At 41.0% G+C, this 15,668-nt stretch overlaps 1 protein-coding gene across 2 annotated transcripts in view; it reads right to left on the bottom strand.

Moving 5' to 3' along the window:
- Nucleotides 1-685: 685 nt before the first annotated feature.
- TMEM163 (transmembrane protein 163) overlaps nt 686-15,668 on the bottom strand; it is a 92,833-nt gene continuing 77,850 nt past the window's right edge. For both annotated transcript variants that reach the window (XM_051624060.1, XM_051624061.1), the window contains 3 exons: nt 7,172-7,283; nt 3,138-3,279; nt 686-1,859 (listed from right to left, as the gene is read on the bottom strand). In XM_051624060.1, the coding sequence (XP_051480020.1) occupies nt 1,799-1,859; nt 3,138-3,279; nt 7,172-7,283 (315 nt within the window). In that variant the 3' untranslated portion in view covers nt 686-1,798. The remainder of the gene's footprint in view (nt 1,860-3,137; nt 3,280-7,171; nt 7,284-15,668) is intronic.

Raw genomic sequence — 15,668 nt, 5'->3', positions numbered from 1 at the left:
GAATGCATTTACCAAGTACCTCCTTTGTCTTGTCAGGCCTTGTTCTTCCTTTCATCTTGCTGCTAAGTGACATGATCTCATTGTCCTGTGACAGCAAGGCACACACAGCAGCAGCACTGATAGCAACAACATTATAAAGTTTACAAATACTTTACATTATAAAGTATACAAATACTTCACAGACTTAAGTGATCTAAAATAGGTGTAAACAACCTATAGCAGCAGAAAAAAATTCATTTTGCCATAAAGACCCTTTCCAATCTGTCATCTTTCCAATATTGTGCACCTAGTACAGGCACTGTCAGGTCAGGGGAACCTTTGGGTGGTCTTTTGCTACACATACCACGTGGAGTTGGCTTTTACTAAAGATCCTTAGTGGATGTGGCTGAGAACTTGCTAAGTGACACAGGATGGGAAATACAGGTTCAGCATCACAAGGCAGCAGTAAAAAAAAATGAATAAATCTGTGTCTCCACTGTATACCAATCACTGAACAGTCTAATTTAACAGCTACTCTAGTTCATGTTCTCTGTTGTCACATACTTGGCTACTTACCCTGCTCCTATTTCAAACTCAACAGCAGACTCTATTTTTTTAATCCACCTGTGATAAACAGAAGCAACAATATTGGTTCTGTGTTGTGAAAACCAACCTGGAATATATAAAATAAAGAGGAAATGGAAACAGCCAGAGAATCCAGTTTAATAGGCTGCTATACAGGAAGACTTTGTTCTATGATACATTCTGGAAATAGTTTTCAAATGTTACTTACAGATACTGTATAAAATAGATACCAGTTTTATTGATTATACATCAAGATTCTTTGATAATTTAACTTGCGATTTAATTAATATGTAAGACGTGTGATGAAAGGTGAGCAACACTTTACAGGACAATCTAAATCTAATAAATAGATCTGTATCTCACCACCAGCTCGAGCCACTGCTGTGCCACCATCAGACTAGAGAGCAACCACAAAGTCACACACGCTGCTACACCTGCGTACAGTACAACAGAAGATGAGAATTCCATTCCTCAGGCAGCTCCTCTTCCTTGCACAACTTGGTTGGCTTTGGTCTGTACAGTAATACTGTGTCTGCTTGTTTGGTCCATGCAAAGCTACAAACAGTGTCTCATTAAGGAAAAAAACCAACAGAATTTAAATGGAAGAGGTATAGTTTGAGTCGAATCAGGATTAAAATGAAGTATCTCTCTGATGACAGAAAGGGTTGTACCTGCTCTTTCTGTGCATCAATTTGAATGAGGGGGAGGCAGTAGCTACTAAAGTAGCTTTAAGCAACACAGCTCTTGGTGTCCATACTCCATGTAGGATACTGTTGGCTGAAGAGGTCAGCAAGGATTGTACTGCTGTTACAGCTTGTGTTGGGGAAAATACAGGCCAGAGGGAAACAAAAAAAAACCCCACAAACTAAAAAAACAAGCTCTGAAACTCACACTTCTTTACCCACAGGCTTATCACACCATTAAGAACACTTTCACTCTGGAATATACAACATGGCATCTGGGTGAAAACTGCAAACTGCATGTTTTCTATTGTCACAGGAATCAATAGCATACCTGAAAAAATAAAACAAATAAATGCTGCTGTTTGGCTGAACTGCAAGCAGTGTGCACAAGTGCCAGGTTTACAGAGAGATTTCCCTTTAAAACAAACTTCAACAAAAACAGACCACGGGGAAACAAACTGAGCAGTTAGTAAAAGACCGTTGGCAGCACCTGCCAAACCACAGGGTGCTGCAGTGGCACAGTCCTGGGGGAGGAAGGAGAGCTGGGATCCTCACTCGAACATCTCATAGTGGCGCGTTTGCCTCACGCGGGGGATCATGTCGATGAGCAACCTGCAGAGGAGAGCAGAGCGTTGGTGGAGGGGCAGGAAGGAAAGCCCTGGCACTGGGCTGTGCTAGTCACTTACAAGTATGAATTTATCCATTAAAAAATAAGCTTTATCTTGTCTTCTCCTGATCAAAATCAATTCCAGCCCACCATTAATTTTGCCCAAAAAGGGAGTGTAAAATAAACTGTGGAGCCAGGCTCTGCTTTAGAAGTTTGGCTGCTAGATGCAGAGAGAGGCTGATGTTGTACAGTTCACAAACTGTACAATCAGGCAGTTGCCAACACAGAATTTTGTGTTATCCATCACTGGCTGGTGGTAACACAACAGGTGAGCACTGTCGAGCATGAGTAGGGGCTGTACAAAACCCTTCTGATGCTGTTTGCTAAGTTTAAATAAATAATTTTGTATGGATTTTCTCTGCAGTTTTCCAGAACAGCCATTTTACAAAGGAAACAGAGGTTAGAGTGTTTTTTCCAAGAATGGTGTTCGACATTAAAATGTTAATTTAATTTTCCAAGCTAAAAAAAATACCAACCCCACAGAGCTTCCAGCTGACAGCTTCCTGCAGCCTGGCCAAGCTCTGCTTCTCAACAGGCACCATTCCAGTTAACTGAGGTGCTACATCTCCACTTTTCTCTTATGGCAAAAAGGGGGATAAACTGCAAAACCCTTAGCTGCATGGAATCTAAGGGAGATTGTGGCAGCACTGAAGCACACAGCAGAGCTGCATTTGATTTTATGCTATTTCTGGTGTTGTGAATCAAAAAAGCATCTTAAAATTCAATAGCAATGACACTTGAAACATGACTGGCTCACCTTCAGTTCACAAGCTGCTAGAGGGTAGGGCTAGGATGGAAATCACTTCCAAGGTCATTCTTCAAACTTGGGCACTTTACCTTTAACCTAGACTTTCTTTGGAAAAAACCCAGTGCCCAGAAGGTGCCATAAAAGCAACAAGGACTTATTTTTTCCAAGATTTGTGGTTATTTTTCAAATATTTCAAACTACGTATTTCCAAATTCAGGTAAACAAACGCCTTCTAGAATGATTCCAGTTTCTTTCTAAGCCCTGGCTTTCCAACTAATGTGAGACACACCATCTTTTATCTCTTTCCACACTCTCTGCTTTAGTATTGGCAGGTAGTCTAATAAATTCCAGCAACTGATTCTACTGATTCTACTATATTCTATATAGGCCTTTAAGAGCTCTGGCTCGTTACTACATTAGACAGACAGACCATCTGCTGTAGAGGCTGAAACACCTGCCAGCAGGAGATACTCACTTGATTCCATAGGCAAATATTGTAAGTCCAATTAAAACTCCTATACTGCCATCCAGGTACCAGACAGAAGAATTGTGTTTAAAAACTTCTGCACTAAGAAGGATGGAAAATCCCATTATTCCACCTACAAGAGAGTTGAAGCCTAGAAGGGGGGAAAAAAAAAAACCCACAGTAATTAAAGGAAGAACCAAAGCTCAAGGAATTTGCTTTAACCATCTCACCTAAGAAGAGGCCATCCATAGGGAGACAAGGTGTGTGACACCAGTGCCACCAGAGAGGACACAGACCCTGGCAGATGATACACAGTGGTCGCTGTACTGGTCCCACTGCTGCATGTACAAACATGCCCCCATCAGACCTTCAAAGGCCACTTGGAAAGGTACCCAAAGGCTCTCACTGTCTCTGAAAAAGAGCAAACTGGGGCCCAGTACACCCAAGGAGCTCATGAAAGGGAAAATTGTTTTGCCCAGCAATGTTTCAAAGACCTTTTCTTGAAGCACTTTACCCCATTCCATATATTTATGTCCATGTATTTGGCACTATAGCTTAAAGCTGCATACACTGCTGAATGCATTAGGGAAGACATGCAGGATAATACAAGGAAAATTTTCCCTTTATGCCTTAAACGTAGCCTGTCTTATTCACAATTTGTATGAACATCCTTTTAGATTCCTCTTTCTTTTTTAAACCCTTTGCCTTTGTTTCCAAGATTGTCCCTTCAAAATTATCCCAGAGATTTTGGAATCATTAATGCCACTTTTCCTTCAACTCTCCTTTGATTGGCTATTGTTTCAGGGTATTTTTTTAAGTAATTGCTTAAATTCTTTTTCTCCCCCCCCCCATTGCCTTTTTCTGCTTTTTTTTCTCACTAACTCAAAAGGCCTCACTGTTGTTCGACAAAAAAACACACCTCACTGATAATTCATTTGATAGATACATACAATATTTACCTAGTTGGCAAATGAAAAATCAGCCAAGCTTAAAATATTCTTTATGGCTCAGTCAGTCTACTCAAGCCAGCCACTTGTTACAATATCTAGCCAGTTTTTTCCAGTTCCCTGTGACTGCCAAAAACCAGTTGTCACTTAATTCCTGAGTGTCTCCTTTGATCCAGGCCTCTCACAGCCAGCCCATACTGAAATCATGTTAAGTCTTTCTTAAAGGTGTAGCCAAAACCTGACCTTTCTTCAGTATCCCTACAGCTGAAATAACTACAAGCCATCAAAACTGTGATTAAGATTCCCCCAGTCCCTGTCATTAGGTACTTAAATACAAAGGGAACCCTGGCACGTGGCGGGATGGGGCATATGAAGGTCTCAGCCTCACCAAGAGAAGAGGCTGGGGGTAGTTCTGGACTGTGGCAGTGCATCCTGCAATTGGTATCACAGCCACTGCATGTAAATGCCTGATCTTTGGGTTAATTATACCAGGACAGACAAACCAACATAGGCACAATTACTCTGTCAACACTTGTCTAGAAAAATCCTGAGACTGTTTTATTCCCAGGCAATGTAACTTATACTGCTAAGACATGTTGAAGAAATATATAAAAATTGTGTTTATATAGAGAGAATATTAAGTATAAATTAACTATAAATTTAAACCACTGTTATTTCCTGTGCTCCAGCTTAAGTCTGAATCCATCAGCACAATATGCAAAAGGCAGGAATAACACATTTTCTTGTCATTACTGGCTGGTGGCTGCAAATGATCTAAAAGCTACTGACAAAGGAAATAGTCTTCACTTCCTGACTGTCATTCAGTCAGACCTTTCTTTGCTGGTGGGGCAGGAAGCCCTGCCATGGCTCCAGGTATTAATCCAGATACCATGTTCTGTGCCTAGGGCTAGCACAGGAAAAAACAGGTGGCTAAATCTGGGAAGGAAACAGGTATCTAAAACCTACAGAAAAGCTGTCTGACATCACCTGTCACATATCTGCATTTGTCCTCCAAGATGTTACAAAAGTCAAGAGAGGAAATGGCTGGGTTTATTACCCAAAAAGCCACAAGCCTTTGCTAGAAACAATTTGTACAAACAACATTTTCGTTTACTAGGCATTTAGGCTTTTTTTGACAAGCTCTACTCTAAACCAAAAATGTTCTTTAAAAAAATGTTAATATTGAGATGTATGAGGGAAAATTTGCTGTTCTGAAAATAAACCTATTTTTCAGGAAGAAAAATGTATGCTCTTGTTATTCAAAACAATTTGTTGGTCTACAGCCAGAGATCACAGGAGGTAAATTAGCAGGAAACAGAAAACACTAAAAAAAGATCTGCAAAGGAGTGCTAAATCTATCTTAGCTGCTGAATCACATTATCTCCTCCTGATTGTTAATAAATAAAGTACATATTTAAATGTATCTTGTGAAAGAAGATATTTAACCAAACATGGCAAGATCAGCCTCCAACATTTTCTGAAGTAGTTGTGAAGGAGATAAAAGAGATAAAAAACAGACCAAGGTAATTGTATACTTAATTAGCTATTTTTTTTAATCAAAGAATGAGCAAACTCCAGTTCACAAGTAATACAATTACAAGGATGTAATTAGGGGGGAAGATATTTCTATGTCATACAGGAGAGCAATTCAGAGCTAGAGTTATTGGGGAATTTTTCAGTTAAGACTTGGTCTGAAAAAACCTGCTTTGTTTTAAAATCAAGCTACATTTTTTAAAGAGGGAGTTAATCATTTGCCTGCCTTGACACAGTTCTGAAATAGTCAACATGTCCCACTTCCACTCTGACAGCAAAGTCAGCCAGGCTCACTGGTCTGGAGCTCTTTTTGTTTCAGAACACCTAGGGTGCCAGAGTCCATAGTAAAGACTAAAGATGACCAACCAGCATGGTCTGTTGGGAGAGAACCACAACTACAGGGAGGCAGTAGCTTAGTCATAGCCCCTGCAATGCTGTTTTCATTCTTTTTCTGCTTATTTTGTATTTAAAATATAAATACTCATGAATTATTTATATAAACAGGACAATATAAATACTCATGTGTTATCAAGCATCACCAAAGAAATGCTGGGTATATTTAAATTACTTAAAGTAATGGAATGTCCCTAAAGGAAGCTGAAAATTGAGTTTCCTTACAGCGAAATCTTTAGTGGAGTAAAATAATTTATGTACCACAATCCATGAATCATTAACACCCTACTGTGTATGTTTACAGAGCATTTCAAACTGCCCTGTGCTTGGCAGATTAAGTCTGGTAGAGATCTGTAGGGTGCTGTGCAATCTCTGCCATCACTGTGACCTGACTTGTTTACAGAGTAGATCCCAGTGGCTTTGTGAAGATGCACAAGCTTGAGCTTTGTCAGTAGGAGGCATACCTGAACCTGCCTTTAAAGCACGGCAACAGTCAAGACACTCCACACCTGAGTGGTGGCAGTGAGGTCTTCTAAGGATTCAGCAGATGAGACTCCTGTGTGCCACGCTCGGCCAGGCCAGGGCAGTGTGGGGCAGTGGGTGGGCAAAGGGTTTGTTTCCCACATGCTGATGCTCCACCAGCTCTCCTGCGTGGCAGGAAAGGCACTGCAGGGGCAAATTATGTCTACAGGGGAGGATGTGTCAATGGTGGTTATGATTCCTGCTTGAGCAAGGCAGCATTTTCCATCACAGACTTGCTTGACTTTTAACAGCCAGCATGAAATTGTTCACTAGGCACAGGCAGTAAAGGACAGATGTGACTTAACCAAAGCTATATAAACTGGTGTCATACCCACTCCCTGGAGTCTAACCTCTCACTAATAAGCACCTAATTTACTATATGCTCTACTTCTAACTGTTATTGCTTACTATCCAGACATTAACTGTTTGACTTCCACTAGACATGCCCATTGCAGTTGAGGTATCAATGCAAGAACCTCACGGTACCACAGACTCCTGCAGTTGTGGGTTTTTTCCCCATTTCCCAGCAGCCACCTTATTTCAATTCTCTTTCACATCTGCCGTCGAGCAGGGGTTGCTCATACCCTCTGTGTCTACAACATTCCCTGGAAAAGTCTATAAATGCAGCAGGATCTGCTTCACACTCACCATCAGTTATCAGCGCTCTGCTTGTAAGGACCTTTCCCAGCATAAACTTGATGACTGCCAAGACAGTGCAAAGGATTCCACTTAAAACAGAGACACTATACAGGAAGTCATCCTGAAAGAGAAGAAGTCAGACATTAGTACACCTTCTGGTCATGCCCCACATGTTAAATGACAAGTAGTACCAGTTACTGTGCAGTTATTTGTGCCACTGAAGTTTACAAACAGAAAAAGATTACCCGAGTTATGGCTTTCCCCACAGCTAGTGCTTATTTTGCTTACCTTGCCATCTGTAACTGCTTTTGCAAACGTAACTAATGATGGCTCCAAGTGATAAGATTTTGAATTTTGCCCCAAACTCCTTAGAATGAGGAGGTCACGTACCTGCAGGGCTGACTGCAGACTGCCTGGTAATCTAGTGTCTACACCATCAGTAATTAAGTCCCCACATGCAGCATAAAGGCTTGAAAGGAGAATTCCACTGAACAGACCTTTGTTGAATTTTCATGTGAGAAATAACCATTTAATATTGTTTCTGGTTCTGTGCTTGCTTTGGATTCATTTTGTATCCTCCTTCTGAATGAAGCCTGGACCAAGCTACATCCGTAAGACTTTTGATACTGATGTGCAAAGTCAGGTTTAGCTATTTCTTAGAAAACAAATCTTCCATGGACTTAAATTTCACAGCTCCAGAAAAACCGTCATTTCTTAATTTGAATGTATAACATGGGCTCAGCTGAAAGCTGTGTGGGTATGTGGGGCAGGTAAGAGTAACAAATGCTTTAACATACGTTCTCTAAAAGGTCTTCTGGAGGCACCTGCCTCTGTCTCCTGCCTGCTCTATGTTTAGGTGAGAAGAGACACTCCTGGGTGCTGAAACACAGGCACTGCAGCAAGGTACCCAAAGGGAGTCCCTGTGCCCCCTGCCCCCAGAGATACATCAGCCCTAAGGCTCTGCAGGGAAACCCAAGTGAGCTCTTGCCAAGCTCACTTGCCATCTAACCACAGAGCTCTGAAACAGGTTCATTCATTACTCTCAGTAGCAGCTTTCATTTAAGCTGCTGCAACACCAGTACAAACAAAGGAAATAGCAAGACTTTACTTTTTTTTTTATCTGCAGGTCTAAGTCAGCCAGTGCCATTGGGACCTTGTTACTGACTAAAACCCTCTGGCAAAAATCCCTGTTGAAAGTAAACATTGTTATGATGATTCAGCAGCAGCTCTCTCCATTTTCATTGTTTTAGCAGCAATTCAAAACCCAAAGAAATAAAAAAAAATGGTCTCAAAGCTGCTTAGGAAGATACTGAGAATTAGATTAGTGGTATAATGTGCTCACATCCTTAAATAAATCATTCAATAGATTTTTTTATACCATTTTTTATGTCATATAATTCCTAAAGTCTTAGTCATGGGCTCATTATCTCTAGTCCTGGTATGATATTGAAAATGAAGACGCATTCAGAGAGTAAATCAGAAGTAGTGAGAACCCAGAACTCAAGTGCTGGGTAAAGGTAGGATGAAAAGTATTCATAAAATTATTCTAAAAAAATTACTGGAAAATTACCCAGGCAATTTTGGAGTGACAGGGACTAAGGAAGGACTGGGAATATTTGCTAGCAAGGAAAGCTGGAAGCTTCCAGAAGATCTAAAATTACAACGGAGCTCTAAAATTCTGGATAAGCTTTGCAAAAAGCACTTGAAATCTGAGATCTTTGTCAACTTCATGTCTCTAAATTTCATGCATTTTCCTCAAAAACATCTATTTACCATGCCCAAAGAGTTAATTTTGAAGGCCTGAACAAATTCTGCTTGGTCTTGAGATTTTTAGCTAATCTCATCTAATATTTTATTAGATTGTTTTACCTAATATTTAGTATACTGCATAGGTGGAACCCTTCAGAATAATCTGAAGCAGAATGAGATGCTGCCATCAGCCTCAACATCTCTCCCCTGACCTGCTGGGCTGGTCATCCAAGCACCATTCCCACACTGCCACAGAACCTGAGCTTCCCGGGAAGCAGGAGTCTGGTTTTCCCTTTGATCATCTCTAACAGTAAAGCATGGCAAGCAAACCTGCTCATGCTGCTCTCCAGACCACGAAGGCCCTCACAGGCCAGCTGTTAGTCCCAGCTTTCCACAGGCCATGTCCACGGGGAGAGCTCAATGCAGTAACCCACAGTTCAACTCTGTTTCTCTTGCCAGTGCTCAGTGACTACAGGAGAGCTCTTAGTTCATCCTTACCCCATAGACTCTCCAAAAATGTACTGATGGCTCCCAGGCATCCCTATCTCTCCTCTTCACCTTCCTCCTCAGCAAGGCACAAGCTCTGTTATTAGCACAGGACTGAATGCTGCAGACCCAGTGGAGGTGACAGCATAAATCACCTTTGCTATCACAAGTCATTTTACTGTCAGTCTTGGGCTGACAAAGTCCAGATGTCCTGCACCCATGAAATTCTTGGGGATGGACCTGCAAACAATTACAAATTCACATAGTTTGGGGGGAAAAAAAACCTACAAAACCCAATACAAGAGGTTTTGAAAATTATTGATACAGACGTTCAAAAGTCCAAGTATTATTTCAAAATCCTGAAAATGTTATGTCTTATTCCCTGTGTTACAGTGCAAGGTTTCAACCTCTGCATGGTGCATTATTTTGAGATGGTTTGTTTCTTAATTGTCACAGCAGGTACCACGAATTTTTGGGGTGAATTCAGGTTTTTCTCCTGTATGTGTCACTTACCTCGTGGTACATGGAAATGCATCTTGCCATTTGTTCTGGCTACAGAGTTGTGATCAAAATTAGTCTGGCCACAAGACTGGCCTATAATCCAAGAATGACCTGAACGTGATACGGGTTTCTGACTCAACTCATAAAGTGAATTAATGCACAGGCTTTTTTAAAGGATCCAGCAACTGCAAATTGTTCAAAAGTTTGGTGTTTTTTTCATGGAGTCATAAAAGACAAGCTCATTTTGTTGCTATTACTAATCCAATAATCACTGATAGTCCAGACAACCTGAATAACTGGAGCTCCTTTGTTATCACAGTGAACACAGAAAGGGAAGAAATTAAAAACTCTGCTCTTAATGCAGCCTCAGGAGTTTCTTGCTTCAGACTGTGCCGAACAGATTTTCAGAAGATGATATTCCTTTTTTTAATCTCTAACGCTCCAAATCTATGTAGTATCTAAATCACTATCCCCGGTTGTGTGCAGCTCTTCCCAGCAGCCACATGGAGGCGGCAGATCCCTCAGTGACCGAGCACAGGATGAACCCAGACAAAACCGAAGCAGAAAAAAAAATCTTTGAAATTCACTTCCCTCACTACTTCACGTTGCATCCTTGTGTGTCCAGGCAGCTGAGAGCTGCAGGAAGAGCAAGGCTACCTGCTGCTAATGAGGAGGTTCTGCAGATAAGAGACCAACACTAAACTCGTGGGGAATCCCAGTAGGCTGGACAGCCCCTGCCTGAGCGGGTGAGGCCAGAACAAGAGAGAAATGGCTCAAAATGCTGCCTTGACCCTACCCGACTGCAACGATGAGAAGCTGGAACCAGTTCAGGAGAGCAGCTGGATTCACTGGTACACCACGTGTCAGGACCTGAGCTATGGGCTCCAAAGAGTTAAAACACGTCATACTGTGGCTGTGAAATGATTCCCGTTAAATTAACTCATCCTTTGGAGAAATGAAGAAAGGAGAAGCCATAATGCAGATCTAAATTAATAAAATAAGCCTGGCCATCTGGCACCCTCTCCCTCCGGATCTTCCTGCAGTCCTGCCCTCTCCCTACCCCTCGCCTTCCCATCTGACAGTCATTAAGAGCAGGGAGCACAGACTCACGGTACACATCCTTGGTGTTATTTTAATTAAAGCAACAGCAAATTGTGACAGATGATAAAAATTCAAATTCTGATCATTTCCATAGGATGAAGGCTTCTCAGCGTGGTAAATAATGCTCTCTCCTTTCCCATTTCTTTTCATCATACTCCCTCATTGACTACTACTGCTGTACATGAGACCTTAATTAAAGGACACACATATCTTACTAGATGGCTTCATGTATAAAAAGCACTGTACAGAGAGTGAGGTGCCCATCCTGGACTGCCATCTCATTACACAGCACTAACAGCTGAAAAGTCCCTCCTCAAGATTTATTTTATGCCGTATTTTATGCTGTAACAGTTTCCCAAAAGAAAGATTTCCTAGGATGCTCTTTTTTCAGTCCTAGGAAAGGAATAGCTGCCATCAGCAGGCAGCTTTCCACCACTTTACCCAAATGCATTCTCCCCACCAGTGCAGCCTTAGAGAGGTTTTTAAAAATGCTGGTAACAGTTCTGTCCCCTGCTTTCAAGGATTTCACCAAAAGCAGCTGTAATCTTAGGGCTTAAGGAAGATTTGTTGATGATGATGTTGTGACTTTGATCTCTTTCTGAATCTAGTGTAGAAAATAAATAAATAAAGCCACAGGGGATCCTTCAGTGCTGGGCTTATTAGGTGGAGATACTGTGACCCAGTTCCCAGCTACATTTCAGCTGCTTTGTGCTCCTAATCTTTTCCTAGAACGCATCTCACTAACTCCAACCATAAAACTTTGCCCTGATTTCCTATATTATTTCTAACAAGTCCCCTCCACCCCCTCTCCTTTAATTAATGTAAAAACATGCTCATTTCACCTGAAATGTACAGTAAAAAGGTATCCAGCTGTACAGGAGGAAGGCGTGTTCAGTGTTCCTCTCCAGTGGTCACAACTCGTGCAATACTATGATTTAAAACCTAAGGACAATCCTCTTCTCCTTGGTAGCTCATCCTAGTGTGATCCCAAACCAAGCTGCTTCTCTTGCCCCCCAACAGCTGCAGGTTTCTTTCCACTCTTGTGCCCTCTTATTAGCTTCCTGTGTTAATTGGCCAATGGCTAAACCTGCCCCCTGCTCCCGCAGGAGCTGGGAATTACCAGTATCCACTTTTTTCATGCCACTTTTCCCCCCATCTGGTGAAGCTGGTGTCTCAGCTTGGCTGAGGAGGCAGGGATGCATTTCTGGAATGCTACAGATGCTGTTGGCAGCAGTGATGTCACGGCTAGCTCATTTGAGCTGAGTTTGTCTTGTTAAATATTAATTTTGCCCATCTCTGCAACTCACCATCTGTCTCACAAGTCCTGACAATGACCCTTCTTCAGTCCAGGTGACTGGTCACCATCCTCCCCCATGATTGTCAGGTCCTGCTGCCACCCTGCTCCTCATCCCCACCTCCCCACACTTTCCACTGCCTCCTGCTTCCCCAGGTCCCTCAGCAGCTCTCAGGTCCTCTGGGCATGCTAGCTGCCAGATCACCAGAAGCCCCTCCGTACTCAACCAAACAGGGCTGGCTTTCCCCTCTCCCCCTGAAGGATTCTGTTTATATAGATAGTAACAGATCTCTATCACACTTTCTCCTGAGTAAGAAGTAGTTCATGTAATCAGTCTAGAGGGAGCTGCCGGGAAGCCAGAGGGCCTCTCTCACCACTTAACTTCAAAAGGGGCAAGAGTTTTAATTGCACTTGACTGTCAGCAAACAAAACAACAGCCCAGTGGTGTCTGACTCAAAGCAGGAGACAGTCTCTTCACACAGAGATATAAAGATCTATTATTAGTACTGAAAAAAATAAAAAAATCTTATGAATGTTTAATCTTGTACCTTTGGTGCTGAAGTGCTGTGACAAAGCAATTCCACAGCACAGAACCCTCCTGCAAGAAAATGATAACAGAGACAGGGTGTGGTGAATGCCACAGTGGGGCAGTGGGGCCACGAACAGAAGCTCAAAACTCTGGAGCACTATCCTAGGTGACCTCACAGTTCCTGCAAAGGGTCTGCTCAAAGCTCTGAAATGACTATAAAACATAATTAAATATAATTTGTCCGCCCTCACAAGCATCTCTCTAGTGAAACTGACATTTCTCCCATTAATAGGGGACTGAGACCAGCAATACATTTCACAGAACCTACCAAGTGGCTGGCAGTTGCCAACTTTTATTTCTTATCACTGTGTGATAAAGCCTTTACACAAGAATTTCCACCAATCACTTGAACAAAGAGTGAAGTGTAACTGATACGGTTTCTCCCTAACCCTGGCTTACTAGCTAGCTCAAGTATCCACCACCTTTTCCCCAGCCTGTCAGAAGCATGTGTATTTTAGGGTAAAAGTAACTGTTTAAGGCCAGACACCAAACCACATATAATAGGTAAGAATTATAAAGCAGGATTCTAATGTATAATTAATGTATATGGTACTTCGACTTGAAATGGTAAGCAATAAATTCTATATATATAATGAGAGATTAGGAATGTACAGGGATGTATAAGGACATACATTTAGATCACAGAATGTTAGGAGCTGGAAGGGATCTCTGGAGATCCTCTAGTCCAACCCCCCATATAATCGCAAGTATTATTTGGTATATTACTATTGAGCTATAATTCAACTGTTGATATTGTTAAATAAATTTATGATGTATTTACCATAAAAGATTAAATTAGTAAATAAATTAGAACTCATAAAGCTACACTGTGCCACCCATAGCTTCCCACTCCTGCTGCAATCAATAGCATATGATAGAATTACACACATCCTAATCTTTCAAGTGATTTCATTTATAAAAGCATCAGAGGTGCCACATCAGCTGAGCTGCACATTTTTTTGTACACAAACTGATTACATTTTTCCTTCTTTGTTCTGAAGGAAATGTCAGAAATATGGCATGATGCTTGCTTGCTCTTGCAAAAAAAGTGTCCTTTGCCATACTAATGAGGACAAATGCCAAACTGCATTGACATTACATGTGTTATACTATCACCTAGGGAAATGCAGGCAGTAACTGAATAGTAAACGGATATTGATTTACAACCCCAGTTGAAATTAAAACAGTCATTCTCACTGCGGCTGGGTTGGGCTTTTTCAGCCTTCTTTAATACACAAGAAGTTTGCAAATGCTTTGTGGCAACAGTCAAACTAAAATACACCATTCACACTTATAGTTATACTATCCAAGAATATATAGTGATTGACATGAAGGTAAAAGGGTAAGTGAAAAAGAACTCTTATCAGAAGGCAAGCATTAACACTAGCAATGCAAAGACAAAACAATGCTCAAACCTTGTGCTTAATTTGCATTTTAAAATCCTTTCTTAGTATATTAACAAAACATTGAAAAATCACTAAAATTTGCACAGAAACCCAAGCATAGATCCAAGCTTTGCATCCTTCTGCAATATTTCTCCTTATTTGTAATGAAATGTGTGCGTATCAAGTCCTCAGGGTCAGCACTGGCTGTGGATGTAGCTCTGAAACATCAATAAAGGAATAGTAATTCCTTTTCCTAGTGGGAATTCTCTTATGACTAACGTAGGTTGGAGAACAAATGCTGCAAGTAACAACAGGGGAAGCATTCTGAATCTGATAGCTAGGGGGGAAAAAACAGTAAATAATTTCTTAGCCTAGAAGAAGTGATTCTATTTTAGATTCAACACTCAACATTATAGGAAAAAATAAACCCTTACGTTATATGATCTGAAAATATTAATTTAAATTAAATGGAAGGGTAAACAGAAAGAAGGTTTTATATTCCAAATATCAAATACTGATTAGCTTTGTAAGTCAGGAGTATTCAACCACAGCTAAAATTATCAGAAATCTTAATTCCAAATACCCCAGAAAGAAAAGCAGCTGACCTACTTCTTCTAACACTTCCACCAAGTATACTACTAGGAACAAAGAAAAAGAGGAGGAGAGTAGAGGGCAAGAGAAAGATCAGATCAGTGAAAAATATTTCCTTAGGGGTCAAAGATATGGAACTGAAATAATAACTGCAGCATGTCACACTGAAGCAGATCCTCAAAGAATAAGGATTCACAACTATATAAAAATTCACAGCTATATAAAAACAGGAGAACAACACAGAAAGAAGTGCAATTTGTAGCTGTAAGGCTCCCCACACATTAATGGCACATCTCTCTTTTCTATGAAAAAAAATGTTTTCTTTGGATCTTGTGATGTTTCCATAGCGTTTCCAGTTTTCTAGGCGTACAATAACATGTTCACAGCTATCCTCATTGCAAACATATTCCTACTGTTTGGGCAGATCCACTGTACAGCACATGCACTGAAAGCCTAAGACAGTGTCACTTAAAAATTCTGGGAAGGGCTGGGGGGACTGTAGGGGCTCTGTATAGCACTTCCACAGCTACTTTTCACAGGAAGTCTTATCTAAAAACTTAAGCATCTTAGTTATATGATGAGAACAGAAGAGAAACAGTAAGATTTCCTTCAACACCAGCATGTTCCAAGATCATAGAAAACACCACCCTATTTCTAAATTACTAAAATAAGAGCTTTAATTAAAAATATTCTCAGGCAAACGAGAACAGAGGTCACAGCTTGAGAAAGTTACTTGCACTTATGTGCTGACACACAAGGAAACTGCATCTACATACACACCCCCCACAAATTTGCCCACCAAGGAAAATG

Source organism: Apus apus, chromosome 6 (genome assembly GCF_020740795.1).
Source record: "Apus apus isolate bApuApu2 chromosome 6, bApuApu2.pri.cur, whole genome shotgun sequence".
Lineage (NCBI taxonomy): Eukaryota > Metazoa > Chordata > Aves > Apodiformes > Apodidae > Apus > Apus apus.
This window is presented reverse-complemented; position numbering and strand designations above follow the sequence as displayed.